Source organism: Notolabrus celidotus, chromosome 10 (assembly GCF_009762535.1).
Source record: "Notolabrus celidotus isolate fNotCel1 chromosome 10, fNotCel1.pri, whole genome shotgun sequence".
NCBI classification, from domain to species: domain Eukaryota; kingdom Metazoa; phylum Chordata; class Actinopteri; order Labriformes; family Labridae; genus Notolabrus; species Notolabrus celidotus.
In genome coordinates, this window is record NC_048281.1 from 33,960,785 (window position 1) to 33,982,180 (window position 21,396).

Sequence of the window (21,396 nt, forward strand, 5' to 3'; positions counted from 1 at the left end):
ATATTTATATATATATATACCCTTCTTTTTTAAATGTATTCTGTTTGAAGTTGTTTTTATGTACAGCACTTTGTGTTACAATGTCATTGTATAAAAAGTGCTTTATAAATAAAGTCTGATTGATTGATTGAATGATTTATTAAATCAGTCCATTGATCCTCTCACTACAAGTTTATGCTTCATATGAGGAAGATAAAACATATGCAGTGAGAGACTCCACATGCAGGAAGACTCAAGGTTTTTAATGCAAGGGTCAAATAAGAATGAGAGCAGACGAATGATGATGCAGGACTGCAACCTTACAAGCTGAGGGTTGCACATAACATAGCTTTGAATAAGAGAACATTTGATTTTTTCATTCTATTATTAACAAAGACCCAACATCAAGACCGGATCAGATCCAGTCCCATCTTCCAGACAGGACTCAGTCTGATCTCATCTTAATCCACCATGAGCAGAGCACTTTGCAGCATTTAGCAAGTTACAGTGGCAAGGACAAACTTCCTTTAACAGGCAGAAACCTCCAGCAGGACCAGACTCATGTTAGACACACATCTGCTGAGACCGTGTTGGAGAGAGGGATAGAGAGAGATGAAGAGAGAGAGAGAGATGATAGTGGGGAGACGGATAGTAGTAGTTGGAGCATGTTTTTATTTCAGAGAGGCAGTTTGTGATAGTGGAGTGTGTTACAGTGGTTATGAATTTGGTTGAAATATACAGTCATGGCCAAAAGTTTTGAGAATGACACAACTATTAATTTTCACAAAGTCTGCTGTTTCAGTTTTTATAATGGCAATTTGCATATACTCCAGAATGTTATGAGGAGTGATAAGCTCAACTGCAATTAATTGCAAAGTCCCTCTTTGCCTTGAAAATGAACTTTATCACCAAAAACACATTTCCACTGCATTTCAGCCCTGCCACAAAAGGACCAGCTAACATCATTTCAATGACACACAGGTGTCACACACATTAACACAGGTGTGGGTGTTGATGAGGACAAGGCTGGCGATCAATCTGTCATGATTGAGTGACTGGACACTTTAAAAGGAAGATGGTGCATGACACCATTGTTCCTCATCTGTTAGCCATGGTTACCTGCAAGGAAACACGTGCAGCCATCATTGCATTGCACAAAAAGGGCCTAACAGGGACGTTTATAGCAGCGAGTAAGATTGCACCTCAGTCAACCGTCTATCCAATTATCAAGAACTTCAAGGAGAGAGGTTCAATTGTTGCCAAACAGGCTCCAGGGCGCCCAAGAAAGTCTAGCAAGCACCAGGACCGTCTCCTGAAGGTGTTACAGCTGCGGGATCGGGCCACCACCAGTGCAGAGCTTGCTCAGGAATGGCAGCAGGCAGGTATGAGTGCATCTGCACGCACAGTGAGGCGAAGACTTTTGGAGGAAGGCCTGGTGTCAAGGAGGGCATCAAAGAAGCCACTTCTCTCCAGTAAAAACATCAGGGACAGACTGATATTCTGCAGAAGGTACAGGGACTGGACTGCTGAGGACTGGGGTAAAGTCATTTTCTCTGATGAATCCCCTTTCCCATTGTTTGGGGCATCTGGAGGAAGGCTTGTTTGGAGAAGACGAGGTGAGCGCTACCATCAGTCCTGTCTCTTGCCAACAGTGAAGCATCCTGAGACCATTCATGTGTGGGGTTGCTTTTCGGTCAAGGGAGTGGGCTCTCTCACAATCTTGCCTAAAAACACAGCCATGAATAAAGAATGGTACCAGAACGTCCTCCCAGAGCAACTTCTCCCAACCATCCAAGGGCAGTTTGGTGATGAAGAATGCCTTTTCCAGCATGATGGAGCACCTTGCCATAAAGCAAAAGTCATAACAAAATGGCTCGGGGAACAAAACATTAAGATTTTGGGCCCTTGGCCAGGAAACTCCCCAGATCTTAATCCCATTGAGAACTTGTGGTCAATCCTCAAGAGGCGGGTGGACAATCAAAAACCCACAAATTCTGACAAACTCCAAGCATTGATTATGCAAGAATGGACTGCCATCAGTCAGGATTTGGTCCAGAAGTTGATTGACAGCATGCCAGGGAGAATTGCAGAGGTCTTGAAAAAGAAGGGTCAACACTGCAAATATTGACTTATTGCATGAATTCTGTGTAATTCTCAATAAAAGCTTTTGATACTTATGAAATGCTTCTAATTGTATTTCATTATACCATAGAAACATCTGACAAAAACAACTAAAAACCCTGAAGCAGCAGACTTTGTGAAAATGTAATATTTGTGTCATTCTCAAAACTTTTGGCCATGACTGTAGAGCTGGATGTCATCAGCGTAGCAGTGAAAATGAAGGCCATGCTGACGGTTGATGTTACCAAGGGGGAGCAAGTAAATGATGAACAGGAGGGGACCAAGCACCGAACCCTGGGGGACGCCTTGAGCCAGAGGAGCAATGTTAGAGGTGCAGTTGTTGGTGTAAATGAACTGTTGACGGTCAGTGAGGTAGGATTTCAGCCAGGAGAGTGCAGTTCCAGTGATGTTGATGGTGTGCTCTAGCCGGGAGAGAAGAATCCAGAGGAACCTACGAGACAAGGGAGCTCAGGGACTCCAGAAAGGTCTATGGTTAGGAACTTTAATGGGACAGGGAGAGTTAAAGTGAGAGACAGGCAGACAGAGGGGAAGACAGGATCCCAGTGTGTCAGTCTAAGCCTATAGCAGCATAACTAAGACCTGGTCCAAGCTTGAGCCAGCTCTAACTATAAGTTTTTACATTTACTCTTCCCGCCTCGCCCGAAAAGCCCTGTGCATAGCAGGCGACCCCTCCCAGCCCGTCTCACAGCCTCTTCAGCCTGCTGCCATCAAGAAGGAGAATATGCATTCTCCAGGCCAGAACCAGCAGACTGAGGGACAGAGTTATCCACCATTATATTTATTAGCTTACTTCTTTTAACTTTAGCTTATCTTTTTCTAGCTAGGTCTTTTTCATCCATTCTCTTCGTCTTGTGTGTATTTCCTATGTTTATCAGTTGTTGTCATTTATCAAATTCTCTGTATGTCTGGTGCATACTGCAGTTTTTAACAATAAAGAAGACTTTGACTTTATCAAAAGGGAAATGTTTGGAGCCTACTCTTAAAAGTAGAAAGGGCGTCTGCCTCCTGGACCCTGACTGGTAGGTGATTCCAAAGGAGAGGGGCCTGATGACTGAAGGCTCTAACCCCCATAGTGCTTTGAGAGACCATAGGTGTGAGTGGCATTGCACCCCCCGTATGTATGAGAATGAGATGAAATAAAATCTTGATTCTTTGGGGGATAGAATTCAAAGTTGCAATAAAATGAAGTAAGTTGAAGTGCATGAAACTTTGAGAGGCTGTTCTGCAGTTTGATGGTGTGCAACTGCAACTTTGAATAACATGAAAGATCCCTTAACTGGCTGAATAAACCAAAAGAGATCATGGCCTGCACTCACATGATCACATCAAGGTCAAACCAGGCCTGAGCGTGATTACATCACGTAGACCTCTACCCCCTTGAGGTGAGGACAGACACAGATAAATCAGCAGCAATCAGAGAGCTCAGGTCTAAAAGCTGCTGGAGATGCAGCTCTCTGCAGAGGATGGAGGCCGAGGTCGGGGCAGAGCTCTGCTTTCCACTGCTCCTCAACTCCTCCTGCAGGAAGCCCACACCTCACTGGTCTGAAGCTGTGATCCTGAACACTCTGCTGTCCTTCGTCTCTGTGCTCACTGTGACTCTCAACCTGCTCGTCATCATCGCAGTCTCTCACTTCAGGTAACGTTTATCATCTCATTTTAACACTCACTGTTGAGTTTTATTACCAACATCACATACGATGAAGTCTTCTCTTCCTCTGCAGGCAGCTCCACACTCCCACCAACATCCTCCTCCTCTCTCTGGCTGTCTCTGACTTCCTCGTGGGCCTCCTGCTGGTGCCGTTGGAAATCCTCAGACTGACATTCTGCTGGGTTTTCGGTGACCTCCTGTGTTCTCTATTATTTGGTGTTTCTTTCACCGTCACTTCTGCCTCTATCGGAGGAATGGTTCTGATATCAGTGGACCGTTATGTTGCTATCTGTGACCCTCTGCGTTACAGCAGCAGGATCACAGAGAGAAGAGTTACAGTCTGCGTCTGTCTGTGCTGGTTCCTGTCTTTCCTTTACAGCAACCTCCTCTTCATGGACGATCTTGTTAAACCGGGCAGGTATCGTTTATGCTACGGAGAGTGTGTGATCTTCATTAACGTCATCACGGGAGTTTTTGACTTTGTTGTGACGTTTGTTGCTCCCATTACTGCCATCATAGTTCTGTATATGAGAGTGTTTGTTGTGGCTGTGTCTCAGGCTCGTGCCCTGCGCTCTCAGGTGGTCACAGCTGTAATACTCAAGTCTTCAATGACTGTGAGAGCAAAGAAGTCAGAGCTGAAAGCAGCCAGGACTCTGGGTGTTCTTGTAGTCGTGTTTGTGATTTGTTTCTCTCCATATTACATCGTCAGCCTCGTTGATGAAAATCTGCTGAATGCTTCATCTATGTCTTTTGTAAACTATCTGTTCCTGATTAACTCGTGTATCAACCCTCTGATTTACGCCTTGTTCTACCCCTGGTTCAGGAAATCTCTTAAACTCATTGTTACTCTTCGGATCCTGCAGCCGGGCTCCTGTGAGACCAACATCCTGTAGAGGGACTGTGGAGGTCTAAGCTGTACGAAAGACATAGAAATATAATGAAATGAAAGCAATGCTTTTTTCTTTTCCAGTCTGACTTTCATGTGAATAACCAGCCTCACATTCAGGATTTAGAGTGGTTTCATCATACCAGGGGTACATGTGTCCTTTTTCTCTCAAACACAGCTTCACTGAAGAGACAAGCACTTCACTCTTTCTGTCTAGGGATCCTTTATGAGATAAGAAAGCTGAAGAGAGGCAGGGAATGACATGCACTAACGGGGAATGGTTGATGCACCAGTTTACCTGTTTCATGTCACTTTGAATTCAGCATGCATGTCAGGAATGGAGAGTCTTGTTTGTTGTTATCATGTGAGAACACGATCAAACCAAACACAACAAAGCACCGTCTGAAATCTTTAATTCTCCAAAGAAGGATGAGCCATGCATACTTTCATGAACCATCATGTCTCATATGAAACACAACACTCCTGTTCTCCTCCAGGTGAGAGGAAAAGAGTCCCTGTGTTAATGGTCTGAGGAAAAGAGGTGCAACAGAGATCAGGTTTGAATTGTGTCATTATGTTTTGCATTGAGTCACACCAAGCACCAAGACGTCTCTCTTTTAGGGAGTTAAACTTATATGCATCTTATTTGTTACTGTATGAGCTTTATGCTATTTATATCCTGAGAAAGTTGACCGTAAAATATTTAAATCACAGCCTTCAGTTGAAATCTTTGGAATAATGACAGAGGATGAGAGTGTTGCAGCTTTGCATGATCCTTAGGAAAGTAAAACATTTCATAATAAAGTCAAATAGTTGAAAATGTCTGCGGAAGTTCATTTCTTTTCTTAACATTTGTGATGCAACATGTGCATGTTTTTGTCTGCAGTTGCAGGAATACTCTCCAGTGTGTGAGTACAGAAAGTCTCTGTGGGAGGATTGTGCAACAGGTTCATGAGGAAATGAAGACAGCCCCAGTGACTCTGAAAGATTTGTTGTTGAGATTGTTAGTTGGAAACCTTAAATCTAAATCTAGTCATCACTTCCATCTGGTTTATTATAAAAGATACAACGCCAAGATTTAATTCAACGTCCTGAATCAGTCCATTGATCCTCTCATAACATGTGTCTGATTTATGAATGAAGAAGATAAAACATGTGCAATGAGAAGAAATGCAAAGGCAGTAGTGCCACCTTACAAGCTGAGGTTTGTCCATAACATCACTTTGAATAAGAGAACATTTGATTTGTATGAACTCAGATCAACAAGGAATCCAATAGGAAAATAAATTTATAGAGGAGATCTCAAAAGTGTTTCATTTATGTCTCCGAGTCAACAATGAGATCTGTTTGAAAGCAAAATGAGACTATAGCTTACAGTGGGGCAAAAGAGTATTTAGTCAGCCACTGATTTGTCAAGTTCTCCAACTTAGAAAGATGAGAGAGGTCTGTCATTTTCATCAGAGGTACACTTCAACTATGAGAGACAAAATGAGAAAAAAAATCCAGGAAATCACATTGTAGGATTTTTAAAGAATTTATCTGTAAATTATGGTGGAAAATAAGTATTTGGTCACCCACAAACAAGCAAGATTTCTGTCTCTCACAGACCTGTAACTTCTTCTTTAAGAAGCTCTTCTGTCCTCCACTCGTTACCTGTATTAATGGCTCCTGTTTGAACTGGTTATCTGTATAAAGACACCTGTCCACAGCCTCAAACACTCAGACTCCAAACTCAACCATGGCCAAGACTAAAGAGCTTGGTCTCCTGTTTTTTTGAGCACAAACTTTAAAGACCTTGGGGACCTCTTAGACCAATATATGTTGATGAACAGAGCGTAATATGTCACCTTCAAAACAGCTCTCAGGAACAGATGGGTGACGTCACGGATACTGCGTCCATATTTTATACAGTCTATGAGTGTGACAGACAATACAGGGATGGTATGGATCTGTTCATGGGGGGGTCAGGGTTCAGCGTGGTGCAGTCTGTGGCCTTCTTTACTGTTTAACAGTCTGATGGCGGTGGGCTCAAAGGAGCGTCTGAAGCGTTCAGTCTTGCACCGTGGTGGGATGATGCGCTGACTGAACGAGCTCCCCATCAGCCACAGCTCATCATGGAGAGGGTGAGAGGGGTTGTCCAGGATGGCTTGCAGTTTGTCCATCATCCTCCTCTCAGCCACTGACTCCAGACTGTCCAGTTCTAGGCCAACCACAGAGCGGGCCTTCTTTACCAGCTTGTTGAGCTTGCTGGCCTCACCCGTCTTGATGCCCCCCCCCCCACAGCACATAAGCTGTCATTAAAAGATAAAAGCGCGTCTTAAAGTTCATCAAATATTTAATCAGCTTTGTCTCACCGTCACATTTCTCCAAAGTGTAGAGGAAACACAACAAGACCGTGTCCTAACGTGTTCGTCTGGAGGTAAAAACCAAAGTAACATCAGAAGACGTAAAAAAGCCACCGAGCAAAGTGACAGTCATGTTTTCAATGATTCTCTCTTCACATCTTCATCACCTGCTTGTGTTTCCTGTGTATATGAGAAAGTGTGGAGTAAAGCCATGACCGGCTCTCAGTTATTATCCTACATAACCTCAGTCAAAGCTCAGGCCAAGCTGCCCGTGATGAAACTATCACATTAAAACTTATATCCACAGATCAAACTTGTGTCAGATAATATCAGGGAGGGAGATCACTGAAGGACGCGAGCTCTCTGTAATGTGAAATATAAAGTGTGTTTCCTGTTAACATGAAACACTGAAGGGAGAACGTCTGAGAGAGAGAGATGATAGTGGGGAGACGGATAGTAGTAGTTGGAGCAGCTGGAGTCTGGGACGTCCACAGCAGCAGAGATCCAGAGGAACCTACGAGACAAGGGAGCTCAGGGACTCCAGAAACTCTTTTTAATCAGTCATTGTTCAAGACGTGAAGTAACAAGTCTGTCATGATGTTGGGAATGCCGCACAATGATGCAACATGTCTACATTTTCTACATGGTGCTACCTGTGTTTTTGAGAATCTTTGGGGGTTCAAATTAAAAGTTGCAATAAAATGAAGTAAGTTGAAGTGCATGAAACTTTGAGAGGCTGTTCTGCAGTTTGATGGTGTGCAACTGCAACTTTGAATAACATGAAAGATCCCTTAACTGGCTGAATAAACCAAAAGAGATCATGGCCTGCACTCACATGATCACATCAAGGTCAAACCAGGCCTGAGCGTGATTACATCACGTAGACCTCTACCCCCTTGAGGTGAGGACAGACACAGATAAATCAGCAGCAATCAGAGAGCTCAGGTCTAAAAGCTGCTGAAGATGCAGCTCTCTGCAGAGGATGGAGGCCGAGGTCGGGGCAGAGCTCTGCTTTCCACAGCTCCTCAACTCCTCCTGCAGGAAGCCCACACCTCACTGGTCTGAAGCTGTGATCCTGAACACTCTGCTGTCCTTCGTCTCTGTGCTCACTGTGACTCTCAACCTGCTCGTCATCATCGCAGTCTCTCACTTCAGGTAACGTTTATCATCTCATTTTAACACTCACTGTTGAGTTTTATTAACAACATCACATACGATGAAGTCTTCTCTTCCTCTGCAGGCAGCTCCACACTCCCACCAACATCCTCCTCCTCTCTCTGGCTGTCTCTGACTTCCTCGTGGGCCTCCTGCTGCTGCCGTTGGAAATCTTTAGACAAACATCCTGCTGGGTTTTCGGAGACCTCATGTGTTCTCTTTTCATTGATTTTTCTGTTGCTGTTACTAATGTCTCTATCGGAGGAATGGTTCTGATATCAGTGGACCGTTATGTTGCTATCTGTGACCCTCTGCGTTACAGCAGCAGGATCACAGAGAGAAGAGTTACAGTCTGTGTCTGTCTGTGCTGGTTCCTGTCTTTCCTTTACAGCAACCTCCTCTTAATGGATGATCTTGTTGAACCAGGCAGGTATCGTTTCTGCTACGGAGAGTGTGTGATCGTCGTTACCTTCATCGCTGGAGTTTTTGACCTTGTTGTGACGTTTGTTGCTCCCATTACTGCCATCATAGTTCTGTATATGAGAGTGTTTGTTGTGGCTGTGTCTCAGGCTCGTGCCCTGCGCTCTCAGGTGGTCACAGCTGTAACACTCAAGTCTTCAATGACTGTGAGAGCAAAGAAGTCAGAGCTGAAAGCAGCCAGGACTCTGGGTGTTCTTGTAGTCGTGTTTGTGATTTGTTTCTGTCCGTATTACATCATCAGCCTCGTTGATGAAAATGTGCTGAATGCTTCATACTTGTCTTTTTTGATCTTTCTGTTCTATTTTAACTCGTGCATCAACCCTCTGATTTACGCCTTGTTCTACCCCTGGTTCAGGAAATCTCTTAAACTCATTGTTACTCTTCGGATCCTGCAGCCGGGCTCCTGTGAGACCAACATCCTGTAGAGGGACTGTGGAGGTCTAAGCTGTACGAAGGACGTAGAAATATAATGAAATGAAAGCAATGCTTTTTTCTTTTCCAGTCTGACTTTCATGTGAATAACCAGCCTCACATTCAGGATTTAAAGTGGTTTCATCATACCAGGGGTACATGTGTCCTTTTTCTCTCAAACACAGCTTCACTGAAGAGACAAGCACTTCACTCTTTCTGTCTAGGGATCCTTTATGAGATAAGAAAGCTGAAGAGAGGCAGGGAATGACATGCACTAACGGGGAATGGTTGATGAGGACTAAGGCCTCAAAATATGAGGCAGCCCTGCAAGCACCGGTTCACCTGTTTCATGTCACTTTGAATTCAGCATGCATGTCAGGAATGGGGAGTCTTGTTTGTTGTTATCATGTGAGAACACGATCAAACCAAACACAACAAAGCACCGTCTGAAATCTTTAATTCCCCAAAGAAGGATGAGCCATGCATACTTTCATGAACCATCATGTCTCATATGAAACACAACACTCCTGTTCTCCTCCAGGTGAGAGGAAAAGAGTCCCTGTGTTAATGGTCTGAGGAAAAGAGGTGCAACAGAGATCAGGTTTGAATTGTGTCATTATGTTTTGCATTGAGTCACACCAAGCACCAAGACGTCTCTCTGTTAGGGAGTTAAAATTATATGCATCTTATATGTTACTGTATGAGCTTTATGCTATTTATATCCTGAGAAAGTTGACCGTAAAATATTTAAATCACAGCCTTCAGTTGAAATCTTTGGAATAATGACAGAGGATGAGAGTGTTGCAGATGTGCATGATCCTTAGGAAAGTAAAACATTTCATAACAAAGTCAAATAGTTGAAAATGTCTGCAGAAGTTCATTTCTTTTCTTAACATTTGTGATGCAACATGTGCATGTTTTTGTCTGCAATTGCAGGAATACTCTCCAGTGTGTGAGTACAGAAAGTCTCTGTGGGAGGATTGTGCAACAGGTTCATGATGAAATGAAGACAGCCCCAGTGACTCTGAAAGATTTGTTGTTGTGATTGTTAGGTGGAAACCTTAAATCTAAATCTAGTCATCAATTTCATCTGATAGATACAATCCCAAGGTTTTATTTAAAGTAATGTAAATATTTTATTTCACCTTATTTCATTTATTAATTAATACATTTATTATCTAGTTCAAATTTTCATCACTTTTATTTTATTTTATTCATTTATTTTAAGCATAGCATCTTATTGTCTTTTAATGGTTTAATATTTGAGTGTTTTATTATCTTAGTCATTTATTTTATTTTGGTGAGTTTAACTTCCTGTGTTGAGTTTTAACATCTTATTTTTCCTCCAGTGTTTTTCATTAAGATATCTTGAGAGAGTTTCCTCAGTTTGTTCAGAAACTTCTTTTTTATTTTTCATTTATTTATTAATTTTGTTTTTATTGTTGTTATTATTATTGTTGCATATACTGTGTTCTTAACCTTAGGTTTCAGGGGTGGGTTTGGAGTTGGGGCTGGGGTTGGGACTAGGATGGGGGGCATTTTTAATAATATATTTATATATATATATACCCTTCTTTTTTAAATGTATTCTGTTTGAAGTTGTTTTTATGTACAGCACTTTGTGTTACAATGTCATTGTATAAAAAGTGCTTTATAAATAAAGTCTGATTGATTGATTGAATGATTTATTAAATCAGTCCATTGATCCTCTCACTACAAGTTTATGCTTCATATGAGGAAGATAAAACATATGCAGTGAGAGACTCCACATGCAGGAAGACTCAAGGTTTTTAATGCAAGGGTCAAATAAGAATGAGAGCAGACGAATGATGATGCGGGACTGCAACCTTACAAGCTGAGGGTTGCACATAACATAGCTTTGAATAAGAGAACATTTTATTATTTCATTCTATTATTAACAAAGACCCAACATCAAGACCGGATCAGATCCAGTCCCATCTTCCAGACAGGACTCAGTCTGATCTCATCTTAATCCACCATGAGCAGAGCACTTTGCAGCATTTAGCAAGTTACAGTGGCAAGGACAAACTTCCTTTAACAGGCAGAAACCTCCAGCAGGACCAGACTCATGTTAGACACACATCTGCTGAGACCGTGTTGGAGAGAGGGATAGAGAGAGATGAAGAGAGAGAGAGAGATGATAGTGGGGAGACGGATAGTAGTAGTTGGAGCATGTTTTTATTTCAGAGAGGCAGTTTGTGATAGTGGAGTGTGTTACAGTGGTTATGAATTTGGTTGAAATATACAGTCATGGCCAAAAGTTTTGAGAATGACACAACTATTAATTTTCACAAAGTCTGCTGTTTCAGTTTTTATAATGGTAATTTGCATATACTCCAGAATGTTATGAGGAGTGATCAGCTCAACTGCAATTAATTGCAAAGTCCCTCTTTGCCTTGAAAATGAACTTTATCACCAAAAACACATTTCCACTGCATTTCAGCCCTGCCACAAAAGGACCAGCTAACATCATTTCAATGACACACAGGTGTCACACACATTAACACAGGTGTGGGTGTTGATGAGGACAAGGCTGGCGATCAATCTGTCATGATTGAGTGACTGGACACTTTAAAAGGAAGATGGTGCATGACACCATTGTTCCTCATCTGTTAGCCATGGTTACCTGCAAGGAAACACGTGCAGCCATCATTGCATTGCACAAAAAGGGGCCTAACAGGGAAGTTTATAGCAGCGAGTAAGATTGCACCTCAGTCAACCGTCTATAGAATTATCAAGAACTTCAAGGAGAGAGGTTCAATTGTTGCCAAACAGGCTCCAGGGCGCCCAAGAAAGTCCAGCAAGCGCCAGGACCATCTCCTGAAGGTGTTACAGCTGCAGGATCGGGCCACCACCAGTGCAGAGCTTGCTCAGGAATGGCAGCAGGCGGGTGTGAGTGCATCTGCACGCACAGTGAGGCGAAGACTTTTGGAGGAAGGCCTGGTGTCAAGGAGGGCAGCAAAGAAGCCACTTCTCTCCAGTAAAAACATCAGGGACAGACTGATATTCTGCAGAAGGTACAGGGACTGGACTGCTGAGGACTGGGGTAAAGTCCTTTTCTCTGATGAATCCCCTTTCCGATTGTTTGGGGCATCTGGAGGAAGGCTTGTTTGGAGAAGACGAGGTGAGCGCTACCATCAGTCCTGTCTCTTGTCAACAGTGAAGCATCCTGAGACCATTCATGTGTGGGGTTGCTTTTCGGTCAAGGGAGTGGGCTCTCTCACAATCTTGCCTAAAAACACAGCCATGAATAAAGAATGGTACCAGAACGTCCTCCCAGAGCAACTTCTCCCAACCATCCAAGGGCAGTTTGGTGATGAAGAATGCCTTTTCCAGCATGATGGAGCACCTTGCCATAAAGCAAAAGTCATAACAAAATGGCTCGGGGAACAAAACATTAAGATTTTGGGCCCTTGGCCAGGAAACTCCCCAGATCTTAATCCCATTGAGAACTTGTGGTCAATCCTCAAGAGGCGGGTGGACAATCAAAAACCCACAAATTCTGACAAACTCCAAGCATTGATTATGCAAGAATGGACTGCCATCAGTCAGGATTTGGTCCAGAAGTTGATTGACAGCATGCCAGGGAGAATTGCAGAGGTCTTGAAAAAGAAAGGTCAACACTGCAAATATTGACTTATTGCATGAATTCTGTGTAATTCTCAATACAAGCTTTTGATACTTATGAAATGCTTCTAATTGTATTTCATTATACCATAGAAACATCTGACAAAAACACCTAAAAACCCTGAAGCAGCAGACTTTGTGAAAATGTAATATTTGTGTCATTCTCAAAACTTTTGGCCATGACTGTATATGAGAAAGTGTGGAGTAAAGCCATGACCGGCTCTCAGTTATTATCCGACATAACCTCAGTCAAAGCTCAGGCCAAGCTGCCCGTGATGAAACTATCACATTAAAACTTATATCCACAGATCAAACTTGTGTCAGATAATATCAGGGAGGGAGATCACTGAAGGACGCGAGCTCTCTGTAATGTGAAATATAAAGTGTGTTTCCTGTAAACATGAAACACTGAAGGGAGAACGTCTGAGAGAGAGAGATGATAGTGGGGAGACGGATAGTAGTAGTTGGAGCAGCTGGAGTCTGGGACGTCCACAGCAGCAGAGATCCAGAGGAACCTACGAGACAAGGGAGCTCAGGGACTCCAGAAACTCTTTTTAATCAGTCATTGTTCAAGACGTGAAGTAACAAGTCTGTCATGATGTTGGGAATGCCGCACAATGATGCAACATGTCTACATTTTCTACATGGTGCTTCATTGGATGGTCTTGAGGAACACTTGCTGCATTGTACTACCTGTGTTTTTGAGAATCTTTGGGGGTTCAAATTAAAAGTTGCAATAAAATGAAGTAAGTTGAAGTGCATGAAACTTTGAGAGCCTGTTCTGCAGTTTGATGGTGTGCAACTGCAACTTTGAATAACATGAAAGATCCCTTAACTGGCTGAATAAACCAAAAGAGATCATGGCCTGCACTCACATGATCACATCAAGGTCAAACCAGGCCTGAGCGTGATTACATCACGTAGACCTCTACCCCCTTGAGGTGAGGACAGACACAGATAAATCAGCAGCACTCAGAGAGCTCAGGTCTAAAAGCTGCTGGAGATGCAGCTCTCTGCAGAGGATGGAGGCCGAGGTCGGGGCAGAGCTCTGCTTTCCACAGCTCCTCAACTCCTCCTGCAGGAAGCCCACACCTCACTGGTCTGAAGCTGTGATCCTGAACACTCTGCTGTCCTTCGTCTCTGTGCTCACTGTGACTCTCAACCTGCTCGTCATCATCGCAGTCTCTCACTTCAGGTAACGTTTATCATCTCATTTTAACACTCACTGTTGAGTTTTATTAACAACATCACATACGATGAAGTCTTCTCTTCCTCTGCAGGCAGCTCCACACTCCCACCAACATCCTCCTCCTCTCTCTGGCTGTCTCTGACTTCCTCGTGGGCCTCCTGCTGATGCCGGTGGAAATCTTCAGGAAGACATCCTGCTGGTTTTTCGGTGACCTCATGTGTTCTCTGCTCGTTGATGTTTCTTTCGTGATCACTTCTGCCTCTATCGGAGGAATGGTTCTGATATCAGTGGACCGTTATGTTGCTATCTGTGACCCTCTGCGTTACAGCAGCAGGATCACAGAGAGAAGAGTTACAGTCTGTGTCTGTCTGTGCTGGTTCCTGTCTTTCCTTTACAGCAACCTCCTCTTCATGGACGATCTTGTTAAACCGGGCAGGTATCGTTTATGCTACGGAGAGTGTGTGATTTTTATTAACTTCATCGCAGGAGTTTTTGACCTTGTTGTGGCGTTTGTTGCTCCCATTACTGCCATCATAGTTCTGTACATGCAAGTCTTTGTTGTGGCTGTGTCTCAGGCTCGTGCCCTGCACTCTCAGGTGGTCACAGCTGTAACACTCAAGTCTTCAATGACTGTGAGAGCAAAGAAGTCAGAGCTGAAAGCAGCCAGGACTCTGGGTGTTCTTGTAGTCGTGTTTGTGATTTGCTTCTCTCCGTTTTACATCGTCAGCATCGTTGATGACAATGTGCTGAATGCTTCATTTGTGTCTTTTGTGATCTTTCTGTTCTATTTTAACTCGTGCATCAACCCTCTGATTTACGCCTTGTTCTACCCCTGGTTCAGGAAATCTCTTAAACTCATCTTTACTCTTCGGATCCTGCAGCCGGGCTCCTGTGAGACCAACATCTTGTAATGAAGCTGAGGAGGGACTGAGCTTTGATATCAATAAACGGCTCCACAAGCACATCTCACTTCAAATAACTGAAACAGAATTATGTTTTTCTTTATGATTATAGAAACTGAGAAGGAAGGCGGGTTAAACAGGTGAGAGAAGAAACTGGAAAATTATTTGCATACAAGTTGAAATTGTCTAAACGTGCCTGATTACCATGTTTGTTTTCAAAGTACTTCATACTTTCAGAACCATACCATAGTTTTAAACTTTGATATGATACCAGTAAAAATCACAAGATATCAAAACCTATTTGGAGACAGTAGCATAAACATAATGTGTATTTTCAAGGGACTTTTTAAAGCTCCATGTGTGACAGAGAGCAGAAACACAGACACAGGATGAAGTGCCCAAAGAGTCGCTGTATAATCACGATCCTCCCTCCTGAATGTTTGTGCAGAGATGTGGATGTCTATGTGACTTCTTTATCTCCTGTGTCTGCTTCTTTATTCTCTGTTTCATAAGCACTGCTCACTCTTAAGCCTCTGCCCTCTTTAGTCTAGACTTTAGGGACATACAGAATAAGTTCACACAATCATTTGTTGTTTGCAATTTGCATTGTTTTAAATGTGCAGAGCAGGATTGTTCTAATATTTATTGATTACATTTCACGCCGTTTTTGGACATTTTTACCCACAAAATAAGGAAACATTAAAGTCAATGATAGCTTCATGGTTCCCCCCTTCTCAGTATACTGTATCATCCCCTTTGGTAACTGCGTAGGCCGTGTCTGGTGAACATGAGCAGAGCAATTTTTTACATTTTTTTTTAATTTAACCTTTATTTAACCAGATAAGTCCCATTGAGATCAAGACCTCATTTTCAAGGGCGACCTGGCCAAGAGGTCAGCAGCACACGTCAGAATAAATGGCACAACTCAACAACAAGGAACATATATGCAGACAGTATGTAGAAGCAAACAATAATAATTTAAAAGTGCAACTTATTTACAAGTAAAGTGCAGTTTGTGAATACAAAACAGCATTTAAAAACACAGGCAGTGTTCTGGGGTCTGTCTTTCATTTAAGATAGACTTAAAGGTGTCCAGAGAGATGAGATCCGACAGATTCAAGTCCTTCTGGAGTTTATTCCAAGCAGTAGGAGCAGCAAAACTGAACGCTCTCTTACCAAACTCTGTCCGAACACGGGGAACACACATCCGCAAAGTGTCGCAGGAGCGCAAGGCATAGTGACTTCCTGATCTCTGAAGATAAACACATAAATACATTGGGACCAAGCCAAGTAGACATTTGTAAATTAGATGAAGCCAATGTGTTTGCCTGCGCACACTCAGGGATGGCCAGTCGGCTCTGACATAAGCAATGCATTACAAACACAAGTATGTCAAAGCTAACCTGCAGGCAGAGGTGGAGCCACACAGTTTTGACCTGGGGGGCCAAACTGGGGCACTGACTGTTGAAGGGTTGGCCAGGCTTCTAAAACATTAGGGGCTTACCCCAAACCTAGGAGGGTTACTTCCAATAATCACATCTACTTTAACTTCTTTTTATAAAACAATTTAAAGGCGACATATCATGCAAAATGGACTTTTTAATGGTTCTCTACCTGAAATGTGTGTTTTCCCTGGCATGTCTACAAACCCCCCGAGAATGAAAAGAATCCATTCTGCCCCTGTTCTGATTTCTCCACCTTTCTGTAAATGTGTGCTGAAACCAGCCGTTTCAGTTTTCAGTGTTTTTCATACGTCACAACGCCATCCGGTCTGTAACAGGAAGTCAGAGCTCGGAGCTTGTTCAGCCCATAGACTGCATAAAATACAACTCAACCCCTCCTCTGTTTTTCATTCCCTGCACACGTGTGTGCTAACAAGGAGCTTAGGAGGGAGGCATGCTAGTTGTAGGCTGTCTTAATAAACACAAAAGTCGGTTTTACTCCCCACGTCTGCAGATTTGAAGATCTAGTGGATGATTTTTATTTGTCATGGAAAAGTGCTAGCGCTAGTTAGCATAGCCACATAGCTACATGTTCGTAGCTGTAGCTGTAGCTGTGTACCAAGACACACGTCAACATACTGACAAATAAAACAACAAGAAACACAGAATCTGTGACCAATGGTTCAGAAAGGTCTGGCTGCCTTTCTGGCAGAGGTCGGTTTTACTCCCCACGTCTGCAGATTTGAAGATCTAGTGGATGATTTTTATTTTTCATGGAAAAGTACTAGCGCTAGTTAGCATAGCCACATAGCTACATGTCGTAGCCGTAGCTGTGTACCAAGACACACGTTGACATACTGACAAATAAAACAACAAGAAACACTAAATCTGTGACCAATGGTTCAGAAAGGTCCTGCTGCAGGCGCCTCTCCGTCAGGACCAGATTCTGGATCAGATTCAGAGGGGTTGAAGTAACGCGGGTCTGTGAGCAGCCGTGTATATTCAGCCAACATGTAAACATTACATCAACGTGCTGGAGAGCCGAGGCCACACCCACTTCCTGAGGGGGCGTGGTCAGAGAGAAAACAGACTGTTCTGAACAGGGCTGAGGAAGAGGGTTTTTGAGGCAGACCAAAATCTGATTTCAAAGTGTTTTTTTGAGCATAAACTTTAAAGACATGTTTTGGGGACCTCTTAGACCAATATATGTTGATGAAAAAAGTGTGATATGTCACCTTTAACAAATGTTAAATTTTTGTAGATTTCTAACGTTAACATTAAAATTGTAACTCGACAGAGTGTCAACATTTAAATCTGCTGAACTCTTTAAGGACTCAAAATGAAGATGATTGTCCAAAGTCAAAGCATCAACAAAAATAATATTCAAATCCACAGAAACTACTGTCTCTGCAGCTCGCTGAAACTCAACAGCTGATTTGAATATAAGTAATGCCTCTGACATGGAAAATAGCCAATCATGTTTAAGAATTTCAGGGTGGCCAATCAGTTATCAGAGGTGGCCATGGCCACCCCTGGCTCAGCCACTGCCTGCAGGGAGGAGGGAAGGCTGGTGATGCTAGCTCTGCTAACGTAGCCACTCTGCACACTCTGTTGCCTTCAGGCGTCGTTTTGCTTTAACTGTTTTTAAAACTAACAGCTGTTCTAAATCCTGTATCCCCTCTGCCATTAGATTGTTAAATGCTCCTTCAGTTAATTTAATATTTTTTATGGACTTATCTTTTTACCAGACTTACTTTTTTATATCTTATTGTACTGATCTTTTATTGACTGTATCCTGCTTATCATTTACTTATCAGGCTGCTTGATACCAGGTGTGTATTATTTTGTACAAGTTGCCCCTAGAGGGATTAATAAAGTTGTTTGAATTGAAGTGAATGGATTCTGTGATCCTGTATTTAGCTGTGTTAAATAAACTAGGTTGAATTTTGACTTTGTTTCTGGGGTGGTTCTTACCTCTTGTTTTCTGTACATGAATGACACTGGAGTTAGATTAAAAACTAAAAATTCAATCTTTACGCTGATGATACCATCTTATGCTCATATGCACTTCACACAAGGAAGCTCTTTTGCAGAGTCATTCTTTTTTCTTTAAGTTGTATTTTTAGGCTTTAATATCTCTATTCAGAGAGTAGAGGACAGTGCAGACAGCTGAAAACCGGGAGAGAGTGAGGGAATGACATACAGGAAAGGCGCTGCAGGCTGGAATCGAACCCTGGGTGCACAATTTAACCATCAGACTAAATCTGCTTCCTTTTTGACAGACTGATTTCAACTCACTCCAACAAACTCTGGTTATCTCCAACTAATGCTGAACCCCCCAGAAACAAAATATATGTTTTCTACAGACAGAACACTGAACCCATTAAATTATCCAGATCTCTCTTTCAGGTCACACATTTCAAACTTATTGGAAAAAGCCAAGGCCTCAACTTGGATTTCTAAAGGCTGATTTATACTTCTGCGTCTCCCCTACACAGCAGGGGCTGACGCAGACATGAGCCCCACATACTTGTGCGTCGATGTGTCCGTGTCGCGCAGCAATTCTCCGCCGAAACGCCTGAGGGCAGTGTGGTCTCTCTGATAGCCGGTCGCCTGCTTCCGGTCCCGCTACGATCTCTGTTTACTTTTCCACAAAGTTTCAGAGCGTGTTCTGTTAATCTACAGCTGATACATGTTACTGTTTATCATACAGACATGATTACATGAAGAATAGAGAGGAGGAGATGAAATACACGACCGATGTGCGGCCGATGTCCGGGATCCCGGAAGTGTTGTAAATGCGGGAAAGACAAAGCCGCCGAGCGGACCAATCACAGAGCTTGCGGTCCGCGTCGGCTCTACGGGGAGTTACATTTTGGAGGAGGTGCACGTCAGCTACGTGCGTAGGCCTCAGCGTAGGTACGGGAGCTACGTGGACCCCCGGCGTAGGGTACGCCGTTGATTCAACGCAGAAGTATAAATCAGCCTTAAGTCCAGCCTTACAGAGAGAGAGAGCAATGATTGTGCAAGCTACTATACCGCCAGTTTGGGACTATGGAGATAAACTCTGCATGCATGTAACTGCTTTGTGACTTATATCACAATGTGTGCTGGTACTTGTTGGGGCTTAAAAGAAAGCAGCACAGTATTCTGTTTGTTTATGGGGCACTTGGAGGTAAACTCCCTCCTTTCTTTGGTAGTCTCTAAGCCGGACGATCTCATAACTGGTGAGCTTTAAAAAAACACCAAGGTTTAGAAAAACAGGCAGTAAAAGAGGCAGTGCTGCAGATAAAGTGCTGATGATGATGCAACCATCCTGAGGAAGGAGGGGCATTAGAGAGAGAAAACACAGGGGAGAAGAGGAGGGGTCAAACTGATCAAGTATAGAAGAGAGGAGAATCGGTTACACGGCTCAGCTCTGTCCAGAAAATGCCAAAGCTGCAGCTCTCTGACGATGGAGGCCGAGGTCGGAGCAGAGCTCTGCTTTCCACAGCTCCTCAACTCCTCCTGCAGGAAGCCCGCCCTCGCCTGGCCTGAAGCTCTGTTCCTCCACATCATGCTGTCCTCCATCTCTGTGCTCACTGTGGCTCTCAACCTGCTCGTCATCATCGCAGTATCTCACTTCAGGCACAGACTTCTCTCTCTCATTAGTGGTTTAAAGGTCGATGAATGCAGATGTAAACTTTGTGATGAATCTTTGCAGCTCAAACTGAATAATGCTCCATCTTTGCTTACTTGTTGTAATAATGCTCACTTTGAAATGTGGACTCTGTTGTTTTAAAGACTGTCTCTTCCTCTGCAGGCAGCTCCACACTCCCACCAACATCCTCCTCCTCTCTCTGGCTGTCTCTGACTTCCTCGTGGGCCTCCTGCTGCTGCCGGTGGAAATCTTCAGGAAGACATCCTGCTGGGTTTTCGGTGACCTCATGTGTTCTCTGTTCGTTGATGTTTCTTTCGTGATCACTACTGCCTCTATCGGAGTCATGGTTCTGATATCAGTGGACCGTTATGTTGCTATCTGTGACCCTCTGTGTTACAGCAGCAGGATCACAGAGAGAAGAGTTACAGTCTGTGTCTGTCTGTGCTGGTTCCTGTCTCTCCTTTACAGCAACCTCCTCTTCATGGACGATCTTTTTAAACCGGGCAGGTATCGTTTATGCTACGGGGAGTGTGTGATTTTTATTAACTTCATCGCAGGAGTTTTTGACCTTGTTGTGACGTTTTTTGCTCCCATTACTGCCATCATAGTTCTGTACATGCAAGTCTTTGTTGTGGCTGTGTCTCAGGCTCGTGCCCTGCGCTCTCAGGTGGTCACAGCTGTAACACTCAAGTCTTCAATGACTGTGAGAGCAAATAAGTCAGAGCTGAAAGCAGCCAGGACTCTGGGTGTTCTTGTAGTCGTGTTTGTGATTTGCTTCTCTCCATATTACATCGTCAGCATCGTTGATGAAAATGTGCTGAATGCTTCATTTGTGTCTTTTGTGATCTATCTGTTCTATTTAAACTCGTGCATCAACCCTCTGATTTACGCCTTGTTCTACCCCTGGTTCAGGAAATCTCTTAAACTCATCTTTACTCTTCGGATCCTGCAGCCGGGCTCCTGTGAGACCAACATCTTGTAATGAAGCTGAGGAGGGACTGAGCTTTGATATCAATAAACGGCTCCACAAGCACATCTCACTTCAAATAACTGAAACAGAATTATGTTTTTCTTTATGATTATAGAAACTGAGAAGGAAGGCGGGTTAAACAGGTGAGAGAAGAAACTGGAAAATAATTTGCATACAAGTTGAAATTGTCTAAACGTGCCTGATTACAATGTTTGTTTTCAAAGTACTTCATACTTTCAGAACCATACCATAGTTTTAAACTTTGATATGATACCAGTAAAAATCACAAGATATCAAAACCTATTTGGAGACAGTAGCATAAACATAATGTGTATTTTCAAGGGACTTTTTAAAGCTCCATGTGTGACGGAGAGCAGAAACACAGACACAGGATGAAGTGCCCAAAGAGTCGCTGTATAATCACGATCCTCCCTCCTGAATGTTTGTGCAGAGATGTGGATGTCTATGTGACTTCTTTATCTCCTGTGTCTGCTTCTTTATTCTCTGTTTCATAAGCACTGCTCACTCTTAAGCCTCTGCCCTCTTTAGTCTAGACTTT

General features: G+C 43.1%; 4 protein-coding genes across 4 annotated transcripts; all 4 read left to right on the forward strand.

Moving 5' to 3' along the window:
• The first annotated feature begins 3,584 nt into the window (after positions 1 to 3,584).
• Positions 3,585 to 4,933, forward strand: LOC117820532 (trace amine-associated receptor 13c-like). Its single transcript, XM_034694349.1, has 2 exons — positions 3,585 to 3,757; positions 3,843 to 4,933. The coding sequence occupies exons 1-2, from the start codon at positions 3,585 to 3,587 to the stop codon at positions 4,660 to 4,662; spliced, it is 993 nt and encodes a 330-aa protein (XP_034550240.1). The 3' UTR covers positions 4,663 to 4,933.
• Positions 4,934 to 7,982: 3,049 nt separating this feature from the next.
• Positions 7,983 to 9,472, forward strand: LOC117820508 (trace amine-associated receptor 13c-like). Its single transcript, XM_034694309.1, has 2 exons — positions 7,983 to 8,155; positions 8,241 to 9,472. Exons 1-2 carry the CDS (start codon positions 7,983 to 7,985, stop codon positions 9,058 to 9,060), a joined length of 993 nt encoding a protein of 330 aa, XP_034550200.1. The 3' UTR covers positions 9,061 to 9,472.
• A 4,244-nt stretch (positions 9,473 to 13,716) lies between these two features.
• LOC117820560 (trace amine-associated receptor 13c-like) lies at positions 13,717 to 14,859 on the forward strand. The gene is made up of 2 exons (XM_034694379.1): positions 13,717 to 13,889; positions 13,975 to 14,859. Exons 1-2 carry the CDS (start codon positions 13,717 to 13,719, stop codon positions 14,792 to 14,794), a joined length of 993 nt encoding a protein of 330 aa, XP_034550270.1. The 3' UTR covers positions 14,795 to 14,859.
• A 4,702-nt stretch (positions 14,860 to 19,561) lies between these two features.
• LOC117820515 (trace amine-associated receptor 13c-like) lies at positions 19,562 to 20,914 on the forward strand. The gene is made up of 2 exons (XM_034694320.1): positions 19,562 to 19,854; positions 20,030 to 20,914. Exons 1-2 carry the CDS (start codon positions 19,682 to 19,684, stop codon positions 20,847 to 20,849), a joined length of 993 nt encoding a protein of 330 aa, XP_034550211.1. The 5' UTR covers positions 19,562 to 19,681; the 3' UTR covers positions 20,850 to 20,914.
• Positions 20,915 to 21,396: the final 482 nt, after the last annotated feature.